Source organism: Apis cerana, linkage group LG8 (genome assembly GCF_029169275.1).
Source record: "Apis cerana isolate GH-2021 linkage group LG8, AcerK_1.0, whole genome shotgun sequence".
Taxonomy (NCBI): Eukaryota; Metazoa; Arthropoda; class Insecta; order Hymenoptera; family Apidae; genus Apis; species Apis cerana.
In genome coordinates this window covers 8568563-8588057 of record NC_083859.1, presented here as the reverse complement: position 1 = coordinate 8588057, position 19495 = coordinate 8568563, and the positions used below count along the sequence as shown (strand labels likewise).

Here is a 19495-nt window from a genome sequence, read left to right as displayed (position 1 = left end):
AATTGTGTTAATAATTACGTAAAAAAAGTATTTTATACACATATAAATAAATAATGTGTTTAAATTTTTCTTACATTACACGGGGCGAAGAAAATCACAAGTTTTTTGAATATTACAAAATTGGGAAGAAAAAGGAAATCATCGTGTTCTAGCACTTCACTGGGGTGAAATTCAATCGAAATATTGAATATTTTCGAGTTTAAAATTTTTAATTTTTCCAGAATTTATTGAATTTATTTCTCACCAAATACCAAAGTGTATTTTATCTTCTCTCGTCTAGTTCGGGTCAAATAAGGCGCTTTCGTGAATGTTGTAAAAGCTAGTCGAAAATTGATTGACGTTACCGGTCCAATATTGATGCCCACACGCAACCGGAAGTTGTTAAAGCTGTGCTCATTAACGGAAGCCAGCTGTTCGCGTATCCTCAGAGCGTAGTCCGCCATCGCAGTCACGTGTTTGTAATCTTTCATGTCGCAGGTGCTTTTCGTCAATCCTGCGAAAAATTCACTTTCGAAATTAGGTGGCTTTCGGAAGAAATGAGAGAAAACTCGACTTCTTGGGAAAAATAAAAATTATTTCAATAGAATTGAATAAGAGAATTAAAATTATTATCTATTAAAAGAAATGTAATAATAACGAGTGAATTATTCTTGAATTGTAAAATTTTCAGACATTATTAGTCCATTGAACGATATAAAATTAATTTACATAAATTGTTTAATTTAATAAATCATTCGAATGGATGGGGAAACGAAATCACCGGTTAATCATTTCACGTGATTCAATAGAAACACGTCAATATGGATATGTTATTAAATATTAAGTACATAAACAATATAGTCAAATTATTGAGTATAAATCAATTGATGCGTGTTAATCTATTCTTTGGAAATAAAATAAAATTTGAAAGATATGATCGAGAAAATGAATTTAACAATTGTTATTTCAAAAATGTAGAATTCTCTTTCTAAAAGATAAGATAAGATAATTCAACATTTTCCAAAAAGAAAGTAAGAACGAATTAAATAAAAAAAAAAACATTGCTTGTAAATTCTCAATTTTTCAAGCAAAAAAAAATTACCTTAAAAGATATTTTCAAGTATTTTCAACACAAGAAGATCCACAACTTTTTCGAAAAAGATAAGCGCGAAAGATACGCGGACGAAAAAGAAAAGGAAAATTCCCGGAAGGGAGAGATAAAAATTACAAAAGAGATTACAAAGAAATAACAACCGAAAAAGGGTAAGAATTTTTTTTCCTTTTTCCAAGAAAAGAAAAATGGCCCTGCGTTGGCGAAATGTGCGTCAACTGGAAAATAACGGGAGAAACGGTTCGTACACGTATACACAGGAGAACCAAAACGTGGCGAATTTTAATCAGCGCCTTGTTGAATATAATCGGGATATATGGGGTGAAAAAGGATGTTGATGGCTTACCGGATGCAGCCATGTACGTGGCCCCCGTACTCTTGATTTTCTCGATGTATTTGTACGGCTCCTCGGCGAGCAACTCGTCAAAATCGGCTATGATCTCGTTCAACAGTCTGAGACACTCGACACCCTCGTTATTCGCCTCCAATTCCACGTAAAACTCCGAAAAATTTGGTATCGAGGCGAACATTATGCAAACGAAGTCGCACTGTTCGTGATATAGTTCCTGGAAAATGTTAATCTCGTGGAAAAATGAAACGACGCGATCCAATTAAGGATATTGCGGAACATTTGATATTTTCGACATTTTTTCTGGATAGAAAAAGGCCGATCGGAAGTTTTTGGAACGAAATTTTCGAGGATTTAAGAGGGACGAAAAAAATAATTTGAACGATTGGGAGTTGAGGATTGTTTAAATAAATTGGATTGATTGGATAATTTGACGGGCTTTGTTGTGAAAAGAAAGGAATTTGAATAATGTCGAGGATTGTTGATGATGAATCGGATTGGAAGTTTATAAAAAAAGAAAATTTTAAAAGAAAGGAATTTCAATATTGGAATTTTTTAGCTATTAACAGCTTTGAGAAAGAGTATCATATAAAAATGTTTTCTTACATCTGAATTAACCGTAGACAGGAAGTGAGCTGCTACATGTTCCGGAAGTATGTTTGCCAGCAGTTTTTGATTATAGGCCTTCAAATGTTCCATTTCCTCTTTCTCCTCCGTAGCTTGGAGTTTCCATAGAAAGTCCAGTCTGCATATGTTTATCAATAAAGTTCATGGAATGAATTATTTATTTAATTCATAATTTTTTCTTCAAATAGAAAAAATATTAAATTTTTAAAATATTATATAACTGAATGAATACAATAGATATATATACCTGTAAGTGGCTTCTGTGTGTTGGGAATGGGCAATCAAGCAAGTCATAAAGAAAACTACCAGAACTCCTGCCAGCCACCTTCCAGTCAATTCCACGTCTTTCTCGTGTACGGCTTCATAGATGCTGATAGCTAAGTAGCAAGCAACTACTAGGCTTAGTATAGCCACTTTGAATACCGACGTTAAAATTTGATAGACTGCACAGGTTATCATGACTAGCATCACCAGTACTGGGAAAAGCTACAATTAATACAGAGCTTGTCATAAATAAACCAGAATGTAATAAATTAAATTTGAATAAATTCGATGCATTGTTCAATTTAAATCATCCTGATTGTGGTTAATTTAGACTTGAGAAATACCATTTTGGCTTAAGAAAAGCTGTTTGGCTTTAAATCAAGATAGAATAATAGATTTTAATAGATTTTAAGCTTAACTTGGATTCACCAACTTTTTAACAAGATCATAATCAATTTGCTAATTATTAAATACAATAATGCGCGCTAAATTATTGCGGAATTATCGCTAAAGCTAAAACTTCTTTAGTTTCTGAAGTGTTCATATAACTTTGAAAATTTAAAATACGAATAATCGAGCAATCGAGAAAAAATTTGCCAACAATTCTCAAAATATTTACATTTCCAAATAATGCGATATTTATACTTGATATTATACCATAATATCATTTTTTTATTCCGAATTATCATACGAAAAAATTTTGTTGTACAATATACATGTAATTATTTCTGACATACTATTAAATTCGTTCAATAAACATAACATCGAAATAATTTTGGCACGTCTTAGGAACGCGATCTAAGATCCATTAGTAGCATCCATCAGATATCGAGTTAATCTCGAGTTAAGTCGAGTCGAATCGATCATACGGTACTTACGTCAGCGAAAACGGTGTAATAGCAAACATTGACGGGCGTGTCAATACTTTGGAAAGTGACGCTGGAATTATCGGTGAACAAAGAAGTGCCGTTTCCGCATACACGGCCACCTTCCAATGTGAACTGCAATCGGAAGAAACGAATGAAGACTAATCGCTTTGTTTCCTTTCTTTCTTGGTGTTTGAATCGTTTCAACCAATAGGATCATTTCGAAAAAAAATGATCCATCAGCTGCTTAAAGTTTCTTACACAGATATATGTAGTCTTATTCAGATTAATTATATAAAGAGTATTCGCAAATTTATCATTAATCTTATAACAACATCTTCGAGATATTAATGAAATTGGAAGTCATATAATTTTGAAAGTTATTTATCGCAAAATTTATTTTTCTTCAGTTTTCAACGAAATTAAATTATTTTTCACGACTCATCATTTTAACTTGATTAAACTTTTTATATTTATATTCAATCGATATTTTATCGATATTTTAAATTTATTCTCTATTGTATATTATCAAATAAAATTAAATTTTCTAAAAAAAAAGTGAAGATTTTTCATCGTATTTTTTCGAAAAGAATAAAAAATTCTTACCATTTGCTGGTTTTTTAAAATATTTTTGCGAAGAATATTTTTACGAAATTTTAATCATGATAAAAAATATTTGAAGTCACTCTGTATAACGATGCAAAAATGTCGATAGGTTAAAGCTATTCACGTGTTGTTCTAAGTCGATAGATCTTGATGAATTCATCGATGATGGATGGCCAAATATCGATTATATATTCCATATTTGATGATGATTGATGAGACATTCTCGTGAATTTCATCATAACAATTCCTTTTACGAGATTCCATCGGATTTTGACGAGTTACAATAGTTCTCAATGGATATCGATTTTGAAATATTGAATTAAGACACTGGAGTGAAGAAACAAGCGTTGATTTGTATACATACGTACTAGTACAAGATACGATACGTAAATCAGAAACGTAAATAACACAAATGATACAAAGAAACATAGTGTTTGAAATTCAAGGCGAATATTTACAAATAACATGTTACAAATCATGCGTTATTACTTGTTATTGGTTGAACGTAGTAAGAACGTCTAAGCTTACCAGTGGCGACAATGCTGTGACGAAAGTTAGAAACACGACACACGTGGCCAGAGCTTGTGCCATTCCACGATTCTCGAATACGTGCACCGCAAAATCTCGAAGACACTGTGGCACTGTCTAAAGAAACAGAAATTGTAAGTAAATCTATCTGATTAAAAAAAATTTCCTTTTTTAATTTTGCGTATTTTTTTTTCAAGTTCAATTTTTTTTTTCTTTTTCGAAGTATATGCATTAGTATGCATAACTATAGTAATTGGCGGTAATGCATGGCCAAGACAGAATCGATGGCCTCAGCATTGACCTGGAATTTTGCCACGGATTCAAGGTTAAGAGGAAGTGGCAAGATTCCAAAGAGTTAGTCCGATCGATCGAGTCGCGTTGAAGATTCCTCGCAATACATGAAATTCGCTTGATTAATCCTTTCGTTACGTCAATACATACTTGATACATGTATACGCTATGCGGGAATAACGCGTTTGTATAAATTTGCATAATGGAATATTTGTTTAAAGGAAATTTTAGAAAACTTTGTTTTAAAATTTCTTGATAATTATTAGATATTATTGGTATATGAATATACATAACTATCGAGAAATTTGAGAATTTAATGATGCGTATATTATATTATATCCATATAATCATTTGTAATCTGCAATGATTACCAATAGAGGATAATTATAATCATTTATGTACGATGAACAGTCAATGGATTGATGGTCACTCGATATAATGAAAGGTTTATAATATGCATAATTGTAGAACATAGGATGCGAATAACTGAATAATAATCTTACCTTGTTCTTTTCTGCTAATAGAATGCCATTGATTATCGCAATCACCAATATGCTCACAGTTACACACGTGTAAAAATATCCACTCCTAAAAAAATAATTTCTATATTTTCATTTAAATATTTCTTTTTATTCGAATTTGAAAAAATTTTGTGTTTATATTTCTGAAATGAATTTAATATTAAATTATTGATCGAAATTAATCAATTAATTTTTTTTTATCTAAATAACTTTAATATTACGTACAAGCTTTTAAAAACTTTCGAAAATGGATCAAATGAAATTTTGATTTTTTTTTCACGAGAAAAAAATTGATCGATGAAGTAAATATACGACGAATTAACCGAAAGTCGGTTTGATTGATGGATTGCAACAGAGGAGAAAAAAAAATCTTAAAAAAAAAAAAAAAAGTAAAATTTATTCAAACTGTCTTGTTTACCCATATAGAGTGATTGCTATAGCAATCACGACTACCATGTACACGAAACCGGAACAGACGAAATATGCTGACAGCATTCTATCCCTTTCACGTGAATACTATAACAGATAAGTTAAAAATACAATACAATCGTGTATATACGAATACGAATAATAGAAATAAATAAAAATATGAATATTATAAATTCAAAGTCTTGAGTGAAAATTTGGCGAAAAAGAATAAAAACGGGATGAAAATTGGTGAAAAAATGGATATAAATATAACATAGAAAGAAATATTGTACAATGTTGAGAATGCAAAGCTTTGAAATTTTTTAGTAGATGAATAAATAATTGTGTGTGAATAGAGAAAAAAATATCAGTGATACGATTTTTAAATCGAAGAAATCCTTAGATTTAAATTTTAATAAATATCGTCTTTGCGCAGTTATAAAATCTAAAAAAATATACACAAATATTAAAATGCGTATTATGCGAACTCGTTAAGTTTTAGAAATTCGTTTTCAGATAAATGTGGACCTTATGCATCATTTTTCTCGGTTATCTGCTTTCCAGCAAAAAATTCTCTTGTATTAATTTTCCACTGATTTAATTTAATCTGCTTATTCAAGGAAGCATATGATTGCCTGAATATTTTATACTGCAATTTTTGATATATAATTTTTCACGCTAATTTTTCAACTAAAATAAAAGATAACAAAATATCCGTGAAATATCGATCTCAGATTCGAATAATTTTAAAAGGCTAATTGTATTGTTAAACTTGAATGAATTTAAGTTTACCTTCTCCTCAACGTCGGGGCTACGAAAAGTTAGGATGAAAGGAGTGCAATATTGTGTTCTTAATTGATCTATACTCCTGGCATCGATCGCCCTCATCAGATACTCGTTCACCTCGTCTTCAGGGTCTTTTTTTACCTCTGTCGTCTCTCCAAACCCTAATCTATTATAGAATGAACAATCGATATAAAAAAAAAGATTTATCAAAAATTATTTATTTTCTCAATTTTAATTTTTTATTTAAAAACTACGAGATAAAAAATCACTTGAAATTTCACAAATTTTAACTTACAAGTAAATCAACTTTTCACCTTCTATGTATAATTTATTTAAAGATAATAACCTACGATAATCCATTTTATAACTAAATTTAACACAAATTAAAAACGACCCGGCCATCGTCGCTCGACCTTTGATCAAAACTTTAATCTAAAAAATTAAAAAACTTTGTAATTTAAAAATTATAAATCGCAAAATTCATCGTCCAAAATAAATTATCATCAATTCCCATTAAAAAATATTGAATAATAATGATTCAAAATTGGTAAAAATTTCTTTGTTCCGAGGGAAGAGATTAAAAAATGGAATAACGATGAATCACTCACTTGTTCTGCTTCCCGTGTTGAGACCCGTGACCCATCACCCTCATCTCTTTGGACACGTTCCCATTCGCGGGCAAACCCTTTCTCAATCCTGAAGAGGGTATGTTACCCCTGCACGTATCCCCAGGGACGATTAGGTACGTTTTGATATTGTGCTCCTTCAGGTACGCGTTCCTTTCACCCCCGTGACCCTCTTCCACCTCGTAGAAACCATCGAGACAGTCCAGGGTCTCTTTCGTGATGTGGACTCGTCTATGGGGAAATTATAATGAATCATATAATAAAGATTTACATCTCTAGAGATTTAAATTAACTTCAAAAATTTATCGAATGTTCAAATGAATTCCAATTAATATGAAATTATTGAGAATTAATTTTAAAGCGATCAATTCAATAAATTGATATTATTATTATTATAATATAAAGAGACAGTGTCATTGGTAAGATATTTATCTTTCGTTTCGTATTTTGTTTAAAGTTAAATTCGAGTTTTAATGATGTGTAATTTGTTGATAAAAGAAATCACGTGGTATTAGGAACATTGTAAAAATATGTTTCTTAAAAATAAGTAGATATCACAAGGATTTTCTTATCGTATATTTTCATTTAATAAAAAATCGAACATTCGATAAAATGCATCTGTTATTCACGACTCGATGAAACGGAATACTTAACAGATATGGAATTTCATCAAGTTTCACGGTAAAATAAAATCACAAGTTTAAAAATTTAAATCTCGTTATCCCTCTCGAAAAAAGAAAAAAGAAAAAAAAAGAAGCGAAACGAACCGTCGCGTATATTTCGCGATAAATATTCGAATTCCTCGTTTCGAGATTTTGTCGGTTCGAGAATTTTTTTCCTCCCGAAAGAAAAAGAAGCGACAAAAATATTTCGCTCAATATTTCATCTCTCGTTTCAACATTCGCTCGAAGTCGAGTGAAAATTTTCTTAAAAAAAAAAAAAAAAAAAAGAAAAAAAAGGAAGGAAAAAAGGAAAAACTCACCCCGGTATCCCTCCGCTCTCCATATAGTTGGCCAGAGTGACGTCGTTGCTCCAAACGTCGAATTGCCATTTCCTCAAGCCAAGAACCCCGCAATGAACCCTTCCAGTATGTATTCCCACTCTCATGTTCACGTTCACTGCACCCACCTCTCGATACAGCCTATAAAAGAAGAAAAGAAGCATCGATTGTTTTAGAAATAACGCTGTGGTGATTACACTACGGATTATATTTATATTGCTGAATAGTATGGGAGAAAAAAAAATATAAACTGTAAATAAATCATAAATTCTGAAATTATAAATTTCTTCATCGTTATTTTCCAAGTACGTTTGATTAGTTTATTTATAGTTTATTTATACATCGGAGTGTTATATTTTTAAAATAAAATACAAAGTAGATTTTTCAAAATGTTTAATGCGAATTAATAATTATTTTCGAATTTAAATAATTTAAATTATTGCAATTATATACAAATATTTTAACCGAAAAAATATTTAAATATTCATTCTCCAATCATATTCGATCAAAAGTTTCTTTTTTCATGTCTATAGAGAGTTTCAAAACGAAACTCTGGTTTTTATTTAGTCGAAACGCCGCATCGAGGCGCTTCCGTTGCATTTTCACGAAATGACCGGAAAAAGGTTAGGAAAAGCGTTCTAAGAGCAGGAAACAGTAAATGAAAGTAGCCCGCGGAGACGAGAATTCTCCGGTTTATAGGTTTGCTTTTGAAAAACAGTAAGTTCCGTCATAGAAATGATTTCCTTCGAGAATAAAGTGCCATTTGTGCTCGTGTTTCGAAGACGAATAGATCGAGAAATACCATAACGATTTATACTATTACGAAACGTGAAACGTGAATTTTTCGTGAATGTGAAAGAGAAATAATACATCTCTAAATAAAAAAATATTCATAGAAACGTTATCGGTTTGTTCAAAATAAAATTCCAACATATTCTTCTATCGTGCATCGTTATTTTTACACAACGCTAATTACGAATAATGGAAATTGGATCAGGTGTTAATTCGCTAATTTACAAGAGAGGAAACGGAATGGTTCGCGTTGGATTATCAGAAAAAAGAAATAAAAAAAATAAAAAAGAAAGAAAAAGAATTCGATGCATCAGAAAATTAGTAGTAACAGAAGACTCACGTAATGGCGCTAATCATGTCCAAACCCATTTCCACGCAACAACGCGCGTGATCTGGCCTCGGTTCAGGAAGTCCGGAGACGCAATAATAGCAGTCACCGAGTAATTTGATTCGCAGACAATGGTGCTCAGCTGCCAATGTGTCGAAGCTACGAAATTTACATTTCGCATTAACAATTGATATTTATTAAAATTATTCACATTCTTTAAATATTCGTAGAATTATAATTGAATTTATATGATATCCATTTAGCAATTTAGAAATAATTTAAAAGGATTAAATTATTTATTTACAAGGGGAAGGAAATAAAATTTTCAATAATTATCGAAAATGTCTATCAAATTATTCAACGTCGAATACATGTACAAAACAAATTTTGAATTTGTTTTATTCCTCGAATACATTAATTCGTATAATTTTAATATTTTTGCGTATTACGTGCATTCCCATACATTTTTGTACATTCGAATTTCACATAAATGCATAAATATCCAATTATCATTATCGAATAATAATTACACGATAAAACTTGTACTGTCGTACAATTATTGTTGAGCACAATACGTATAAATATCGCATCGAATCTTCAATAAATTTATCCAATTGTGCAACAAGCATATATTATCGGATCGTTAATGACACGGAAAAAAGAATTAACTCCTCTTAATCTAGAACATAGAATAAAGGTATGGAGAACGATACTAACCAGGCGAATAATTTATTCAATAGTTTGACAACCTCCTCGGCAGTGCATTGATCCGACAAGGAAGTGAATCCACAAATGTCGGCGAACAGAATGCTGGAAAACGATCACCAAGATGTATTCTTCTCGGTTATGTTCCGGTAAGTGGTATTTAAATCACGAAATGTTAATTAGAATTCGTTAGGTGTACGTCGTGCGACTTAACGAGACTCGAGTGGCAGATACGTGTTACTTTAACGTGTGATAGACGCGCGCACCAGTCTGGTGCATAATGATGCTGAATATTCAGTTGCTGGCCTGGTTACACGCATATATCGCATAATCATTCACCGAATATTCATCCCTCCTATCATATCTGTATATATATCTCGTTTATTTATCATATACGATTAGTTATGATATGACGAGTTTCTTCCATTACAAATACAATTTTTCAATCTTGTTTATTATTCGTTATATTGAACTTATAATTTTTTTCAGTTTCTTTCCATTTCCAAAGTTTGTTGATATTTTAAGCTTCGAAAAATTTTGAAAAAAAAAATTCTTACGAGGCGTTCACACAGATTTGGAAGAACTGCTCATTAATATTTCTGCTATTCACATTTCTGGAATATTATTGTTAAGAGGTTTTTTCTTTTTCGAAATTCCACTCACGTCCAAATGGATCTAAAGGGACTGGATATTATATACGTGTGTGCAATTCGAAAATTTCTTAAATATTGTTGTCAAGATTTTTCCAAAATTTCATTTTCGTAATCACAGAATATTAAAAAAGATTAAAGATTGTGTAATATATATTTGGTTTCTATTGTTCCAATAGATTTCTCTTCGAATATTGTACATCATACCTTTAAAAGATATTTTACTCGCTTCTAAATCAACTCAAGAATACTGTATTAGGATAACGCGGACAAATCTACTTTTCCAAAATTTTTCTAAAATTCCAAAGTTGAAAAATTTCTATAATAATATTTGAAACTTCGAAATCGACGCGTCCAACAACGAAAAAGAACAATTAGATAAAACAGTTCTCTGCTCGACAACGAAACTCGATACTCTCGACGCCTTTACACATACATCGTTGCATCAGGATATTTTGCCCTCACCTGACGTTCTCGTGCCTCTGAATGTAAATTTTGTGAAACATGGTATCCTTTGGCTTCCCCGCGATGTCAGCTTTCATCTCCATGGCTACGTGGCGCGGCAGCACGCTCAATAGAAGCCTTTCCTGAAAAAAAAAAAAAGGAAAAAGGAAAAAAAAATCATGGAAAATTCATCGTCGCCCGTTGTGTACAACGGCGTCGTTCGCAGGTAGAGAAAAGGGAATGCAATTTCCTCGCATCACCTGAGAATTCATTGCTTCTCCCCTCCCTCTCTCTCTCTCTCTCGCACCGCTTCAAAATTGACCGGTTTCTCTCCATCTTACTTGCCTTTGCGTCTTACTCGAGGACACTTCCGGTTGATCACAGGATATTAAAGCAGAATCGGAGAACGTCTATACGACATTTCACACGAATATTCTCGAAAGATACGCGAAGAATTTGATTAAATAAGTTGTCTTAATTGTTTCGAAGTGAGAAACACCAAGTTGGACGGGTTAAATTTTTCTTCTAAGAGTTGGATGATCTATTTCCTCTTTTTTTTTTCTTCGAGAAGAAAAATCGTAAAAGTACGTATATTTATGACGTATATTTTAACGATTCTTTCTTTAATTCAATTTAATTAATATTTCAACGGAGAAGGGATCTCGAAGCTCCCCACGATTTCAATAATATATTTAGAGTGTATCTCTAGAGAGGAATATTTCGATTTCAACATTGTGTTTCATTAACATGCAGAGCACAAGCCTTCCGACAAGCTGATCTGTCGGTATTAACAGATACATACCGTTTTGAATTCTCTTTGGTATTTGTACCAGTTGGTTAATTAACCATGTTGTTATGCCGGAAACTTGCGGTGAATCTAATAAATCCGTATACTCAAGACACTATTCATCTCGTCGTTTGAATATCAAAGAATTTCTAACTTCCTTGAATTTTAATTTTTAATTTTTCAAGTTCTCTCTCTCTCTCTCTGCTTCAATTCTCTATTTTCGATTTAGAATTTTAATTTTTAAATTTTCGAATTTTTCATTTTTGATATTCTGTTTCTAATCGAAGAATTTTTTCACTTTTGCTAATTTTATTACTTTTCACTTTACTTTAGTTTTAGTTCGTTAATTCTTTGGACAATCAAATTTCAATTATCTTGGAACAAATAGTAATACCATTTGAAATTTTCAAACGATCGATTGATCCACACGTGTTCCAATGCCGTTTCTGTGAATTTTAACGCGAAATTACACAGCAAGCTTTAGGTCGTTCGTAGACTGAACGAGCAAACTGCGTGATCGTAGCTTGTCATAACCGTTCTTATTTTTTTTCATTTCAAGACCTCCAATTTGCATAAATTTCGCGTATACAATTTCGTTTCTATTTCCATCCCGCACTACGATATCCTGCGGATAGATCGTGATTAATAAATATTTCTCTAATTTCGATGAAATATTCGATTTACGTAAGATTCTTTTTTAAATTTTAAAACCGAAAGGATTCCTATATGAACGAATAAACGAAAAAGAAGAGTTAAGAGATAAAGAAGCGTTATCCCTCTCGATAAAAAAATAATCCTAAATTATTCAAACGTAATCCCTAAAAGCTACGACTAATTGAAGAAAAAAGGGTAGAAAAAAATTACGTATATCTGTCTCGATATCGTTGAGATATTATACAGGAAATATCTGGCGACGCAATATTTTTAATGCGACGCCACTGACGAAATATTCCGTTATGCGACATTGTTAATGAATCACGAAGAGATATTCCGTGTATAACATTGTGGACGAGATATTTCGCATGTAACGCTATGGACGAGATATTCCGCGATGCAACATTGATAATGCGATGCCATTGATGAAATATTCTGCGATGCAATATTTATCATGCCGCTGACGAAGTTTTCCAAGATGCAATATCTTTTGTGCGACGCTTTAAACAAAATATTTCGCGATGCAATATTGATAATGTGACGCCACTGACGGAATATTCCGCGCTGCAACATTGGTAGCGCAATGTTGTGGACGAAATATTCCGCTATGTTGATAGTACGACGCCAATATTCTTCATTTAATGTCGTCATTTAAGATAAGATATTTTGCGATACAGTATTGTATCGTGTCATAGACAAAATTTTCCGCGATGCAACGTTGATGGTGCGACGTCATGGATACAAAATTCTTCATTTAATGCCATCTATAAAATATTTCGCGATATTATATTGTTAGCACGATGCCATAAACGAAATTTTCCGCGATTTAATATTGATAGTGCGACGCCATTGACGAAATATTCCGCCATATTGATAGTGCGACGTCATGGATACAACATTCTTCATTTAATGCCATCGACAAAATATTTCGCGTTACTATATTGTTAGCACGATGCCATAAACGAAATTTTCCGCGATGTAATATTGATAGTGCGACGCCACTGACGAAATATTCCGCCATATTGATAGTGCGACGTCATGGATACAACATTCTTTATTTAATGCCATCGATAAAATATTTCACGATACTATATCATTAACATGGACGAAATATTCCGCGATTATAATATTGATAGTGCGACGCCACTGACGAAATATTCCACGATGTAATATTTATGAAATTTCCTCGATCTAATATCGATAGTGCGACGTCAAAATATTCCACGATGCAACATTGGTAGTGCGACATCACTGACGAAATATTCCACGATGCAACATTGATAGTGCGACGCCACTGACGAAATATTCCGCCATATTGATAGTGCGACGTCATGGATACAACATTCTTCATTTAATGCCATCGATAAAATATTTCGCGATACTATATTGTTAGCACGATGCCATAAACGAAATTTTCCGCGATGTAATACTGATAGTGCGACGCCACTGACGAAATATTCCACGATGTAATATTTATGAAATTTATGAAATGTAATATTTATGAAATTTCCTCGATCTGTATCGATAGTGCGACGTCAAAATATTCCACGATGCAACATTGGTAGTGCGACATCACTGACGAAATATTCCACGATGCAATATCGATAGTGCGACGTCATGGATACAACATTCTTTATTTAATGCCATCGATAAAATATTTCTATATTGTTAGCATAGACGAAATATTCCGCGATTATAATATTGGTAGTGCGACGCCAGTGACGAAATATTCCACGATGCAACATTTCTTATAAAATTTCCTCGATCCAATATCGATAGTGCGACGTCAAAATATTCCACGATTGGTAGTGCGACGCCACTGACGAAATATTCCGCCATATTGATAGTGCGACGTCATGGATACAAAATTCTTTATTTAATGCCATCGACAAAATATTTCGCGATACTATATTGTTAGCATGGACAAAATATTCCGCGATTATAATATTGATAGTGCGACACTACTGACGAAATATTCTACGATGTTATACCATTTATGAAATTTCGTCGATCTAATATCGATAGTGCAACGTCAAAATATTCCATGATGCAACATTGATAGTGCGACGCCACTGACGAATATTCCGCCATATTGATAGTTATGAATACAATATTCTTCATTTAATACCAAAATATTTCACCATACGATATTATCAACACGATGCCATAGAGCATAGAAATTTTCCGCGATCTAATATCGATAGTGCGACGTCAAAATATTCCACGATGCAACATTGGTAGTGCGACATCACTGACGAAATATTCCGCCATATTGATATTGCGATGTCATTGACGAAATTTTCTACGATGCAACATTTGTTATGCCACTTATAAAATTTCGCGATACTATATTGTTAGCACGATGCCATAAACGAAATTTTCCGCGATGTAATACTGATAGTGCGACGCCACTGACGAAATATTCCACGATGTAATATTTGTTATACCACTTACAAAATTTCCTCGATCCAATATCGATAGTGCGACGCCGAAATATTCCACGATGCAACATTGGTAGTGCGACGCCAGTGACGAAATATTCCACGATGCAATGGTAGTGCGACGCCACTGACGAAATATTCCGCCATATTGATAGTGCGACGTCATGGATACAACATTCTTCATTTAATGCCATCGATAAAACATTTCACGATGTAATATTTGTTATACCACTTACAAAATTTCCTCGATCCAATATCGATAGTGCGACGCCAGTGACGAAATATTCCACGATGCAACATTTCTTATAAAATTTCCTCGATCCAATATCGATAGTGCGACGTCAAAATATTCCACGATTGGTAGCGCGACGCCACTGACGAAATATTCCGCCATATTTATAATGCGACGTCATGAGTGCAATATTCTTCATTTAATATCGAAGATATCTCGCGGTGCAATATCGATAAGGTGACGCCACTGACGAAATATTCCACGACGCGATGTCTTTTGCGCGACGACATGGACGAATTATTCCAGTAGACGCAACGTTGTTGATGCGACACCGTGATATCTCCTCACCGGCTAGCAAACGGCATTAATTCCCTTCCATTATCGATTCATCCACGTCCGATGTAAATCCAAAGGAATCGAATACACCGTGAGACTCGAAAGAGGTGAGACTAATCAATCGACGCTCCGTCACAATCAATTCGAATATACGCGGTACATGAGTTGGAAAGCTTTGAACACGATCCGTATGATCGGATCAGCGACGCCTCGGGAAATCGCGATACATATGCGTGCAACCTGTTGTAACTGGGAGACTGATCGATTTATCCAACGTCGAATTATCGTTGCAGAGGGCTGCCGCTGTAATTTCAGATTCTACACGAGCTGGCGTAACAAGAGAAACCAAAGTTGCGCGGGATAACGATCATCTTTGAATATTTCATACCCTTGATGGAAATTCTAAGATAAATTGCGAGATGAAAAGATCATGATGGTGGAATGAAATATAGCTCGTTCTATCGGGTCTAACGGTGGAGATCGATGGATAAAAATTGTGTATTCAGGGAGCGAAAAAATTTTATGAATTTATGTCGCCGATGTCGCGTGAAAATTGAAAGGTAAATTTTTAAATCTTTCCTATAATAATTATACAATAATTGTATATTATTTCGTACTAAACTTCTTCTTAATAATTCTCCAATCTCGGGTTTCTTTAACAGTTAAATCATTCCACGAAAAGCCTTTTATTCTCAACGCCCCAATTTCTTGGCCAACTTCTTCTTGATACTTGAAATACCGATAAAAAAATATTCCTTAACCTTTAAGAGAAAGTTTCCTTAACGCGGTGAATCACATTTGCCACTCCAATTATTGTTCTCGTTCGAACGAAGAAAAGCAACCGGCCCGTCTTTGTTATTCCACCGGACGAGATTGGAAAGCTTTCACCGGCGAAAAACTTTAATTTCGGCCTCGATGGAATCTCCACTTCCTACCATTCCAGTAAAATTTCATTTCGTTAAGAGAACGATTCCCGAGAAATCGATCTTCTAATTCGTCAATCTTATCCCTCCATTATTTTTATAATCGTCTCGTCTGTGAATTTCTCTAGAAATTTCGAGTCCAGAATCTGGAATTTCCAAGCGAACTTTGGATTCTCGCAGGTCAGGAATTACGCGTTGAAATCGTGTCCCAGAGAGTGGCAACATGGTCGCCTATGATGTGACGTGAACTGTAATGAATAGCGCGGTATTATGCTTATCAGTTACTCTTAGTGCTTATCAGACGCGGTAATTTCTCTGCATTAGACATACTCTCGTTTGTAAATAAGCGTTAGGACGTCATCCTAGTTGGTAGATTGTTGCACGAAACGCAAACTGTCTTGAAAATTAAAACTTAAGTTAATTTCGTTCTTTATACGTTGCAGGTCGACGACATGTGAGTGGAACGAGGAAGAATTGGTCAAACTTTGAAATACAGGCATATCGAAGTAATATTATTGGAGGAATTTACTAAAGCAATGGAACTTCAATGGACAGAAAGTGATTAATGGAGGAATTGGTCAGATCCTTGGAATAATGTTCAATTTATGAAAGATATTAAAATTATTAAAGAGATCCTGCGAAGAATGATTAATGGACTTTTAATGAATGAAAATTGATTATATCACAGCAATTGATTAGATCTTAAATCCAATTTATATATCAAAACGTTACTATTAGAGGTAAATGAATAAGTGTAGAAATTGGAATATAACATTGCTCAATTTAAAATTAATTTAATTATTAAAATTATTGAAGAGACTTTTCAAGGAATAAGTGCAAAAATTGATCAGACTTGAATGTGACTCAACTTATGAGATATATTGAAACATTATTAGAAGGATAATATTGGTACAGGAATTGGTCAGACTTGGAATACTGCTTAATTTATGAGAGATATTAAAACTATTAAAGAAATTCTTTAATGGATAAAAAATAATTAGTGCAGGAATTGATATACAGATCAACAAATGAAATGCAATATATTAATAGAAAGATTTTCCAGATCTCAGAAAATAATGGATAAAAATATTACTGGAGAGACTTTCTAACGAACTAGGTGAAGTTTTACAAAATACTGGAATTCATGACAACTTACTGCCCCACTAACAAGCAGTCATAGACGAATGGAGTGGAAGATAATACTTCACCTAGTCTCATATTGTTGAGGGATTAAGGGCAATAAGTTCAAAAATACTTAAGGTTTCTATACTGGACGCGAACGCGACAATAAAGTTTCTCCATTTTACTTCCATACCAAGATTACTTTTCATATGAAATTGAAATATATATATATATATATAATAACACGATAGTAGAGAGTCTAATCAAATTCTCAACTTTCATCTGTAGTAATATATATTAATACATATTAATACTATGTGTACATTGGCAGAAGTTTAATAGAAATGAAATTTTGTAAAAGTAAAATATAAACAATGAAAGAATATCGATAAAGGATTAGTGAACTATTTAAAGTTTAGTATAAGTTTAATAAAGTTTAGAATTTTACATTAAATGAAGAAATTTGATGAAAGTGCATATCTCCTATCTCGATTTGATTAATCGACCAGATTATTTTTAGCGACTAGCTTCCATTAAGAACGGTGGAAGTTTGTTAAAGATAGCGAGTTATCGGGAGCATCGCTTATAATTCCAGCCAACATTCTACCCGTGACCTGGCCCATTGTGCACTTTAATCAGGTATCTGTGACCTGCTGCGATAACGTTAGACCAATGTCCAGGTTCTTGTATTTATCAACAGATCCTGCCTCTCTATTCTCCTTATATATCTGGTTGAATACTCTCTTAACTCGACAACCATCATTTTCATTCTCAATTCTTTAACACTTTTTCTCATTCTTTTCTATCGCGGATTTAAATGATTTTTCTTAGACACGTTTAACTTTCGAGTCAAGTATTATTAAAAAATTCGTGGAATATGCGATACTAGTATTAACAATAATTTTTTCCAAATATTTCGAAAACTAAAGTTAATCGATTATATATATTAAGATCTTCTACATTTAAAGATTATCAAAATAGAAGTATCGACAGTTTCACCGTGTATTATCGTATCAATTATACGATGAGAAAAATTCATAAAAGTTTGTAACTATATTTTCATCAATTTTTCGTCAGCTCGATAGAGATAGAGAACTAGAGAGATCTAGGGACTTTGGGTCGCAGCAGTTGTTAAATAGAAAATTTGTTGGACCGTAACGAAAACCCTACGGCTATTTGCGAAACCTCGATTCGATATCTATCTGCATTTGATGTTTTCCCATTGCCAAAATTTCGACGATGCACGCCTAAAATTTTTATAAATCAAGAAATATCTTTATTCCCAAATATTCTTAAATTTATCATCGGTCGATATTCAAATATTGTATGTGTATTTTCGTGACTCCACTCTAGATGATTATTTTGGAAATTATTCATCAAAATAATTTTGGAGCAACTTAATATTGCGTTGACATAATTTTGAATTATACGATCGACTATATGGATATGGAGTACATATATGTGTTATAATAATTAGGGAGAAAATTGCAGAGACAGTTTGCTATACATTGTCCATTATATTAATAAACAATTGGGAGAGTGCATTAATTATCGACCTACATGTGCAAAAGGTTTAATGATCAAAATTTGGTTAGGTACTCTCTATCGAACTCAGTCTTAAATACATTAGTGATAACTAGTCGATTTTCCAACTTGGTAATTTCAATGTTTCTAGATACTAGATTATCAAACTATATTAAAGATTAATTAATAGCAAGATTAAATAAAGATACTTGCACGATTTACGTATCTTTTGAATCAAGTAATTTTGTTTTTAATTTTAAAGTTTAAAATTTTAAAGCTAGGAAATTATTTCTCCAATCTGTTTTGCAAATGTTTATGTCAAAATTTGAAAATTTTTAATACGAATAAACCGTGGGAAAATGATTTTTCATGAAAATAATTCCTGTCCTTGATTGAAATTGAATTTTTACGAGACTAAATATTTAAAATTTATGATTTAACGAAAATAAACTGCGAAAAATCGTTCGGTGAAATTTATCGATAGGTCGACAGAATTTTGTGGAATACTTTTTTACATATTTTCATATCAAACATAACTTTTTGTTAGAAGCAATTTTCACCGTGTAAAAATAAAAATTTCTCGGTTTTAACGATT

General features: G+C 32.7%; 1 protein-coding gene and 1 long non-coding RNA gene across 6 annotated transcripts in view; one reads left to right on the top strand and one right to left on the bottom strand.

The window, feature by feature from the left end:
* The window catches only part of LOC107996416 (adenylate cyclase type 6), an 85118-nt gene that overhangs the window by 5887 nt on the left and 59736 nt on the right, over window positions 1-19495 (bottom strand). For 2 of the 3 annotated variants that reach the window (XM_062078695.1, XM_062078696.1), the window contains exons 8-21: window positions 10903-11024; window positions 9800-9892; window positions 9095-9241; window positions 7945-8103; window positions 6945-7193; window positions 6343-6502; window positions 5561-5658; window positions 5125-5209; window positions 4331-4447; window positions 3209-3331; window positions 2314-2552; window positions 2046-2184; window positions 1437-1656; window positions 345-493 (exon numbers count right to left, since the gene is read on the bottom strand). In XM_062078695.1, coding sequence (XP_061934679.1) covers window positions 345-493; window positions 1437-1656; window positions 2046-2184; window positions 2314-2552; window positions 3209-3331; window positions 4331-4447; window positions 5125-5209; window positions 5561-5658; window positions 6343-6502; window positions 6945-7193; window positions 7945-8103; window positions 9095-9241; window positions 9800-9892; window positions 10903-11024 — 2100 coding nt within the window. Of the gene's footprint in view, window positions 1-244; window positions 494-1436; window positions 1657-2045; window positions 2185-2313; window positions 2553-3208; window positions 3332-4330; window positions 4448-5124; window positions 5210-5560; window positions 5659-6342; window positions 6503-6944; window positions 7194-7944; window positions 8104-9094; window positions 9242-9799; window positions 9893-10902; window positions 11025-19495 lie in introns of all 3 variants that reach the window. The other variant, XM_062078697.1, reaches the window with a different exon arrangement.
* On the top strand, window positions 4325-19261 carry LOC107996423 (uncharacterized). 3 transcript variants are annotated; one of them, XR_009830963.1, is made up of 4 exons: window positions 4325-4464; window positions 9823-9936; window positions 15625-15891; window positions 16698-19261. It is a non-coding gene; the product is annotated as an uncharacterized LOC107996423 (long non-coding RNA). The 3 variants fall into 3 exon arrangements; XR_001765791.3 differs by lacking the exons at window positions 4325-4464; window positions 9823-9936 and adding an exon at window positions 14884-15438 and having other exon boundaries at window positions 16698-16994; window positions 17071-17830; XR_001765790.3 differs by lacking the exons at window positions 4325-4464; window positions 9823-9936 and adding an exon at window positions 14899-15438 and having other exon boundaries at window positions 16698-17830.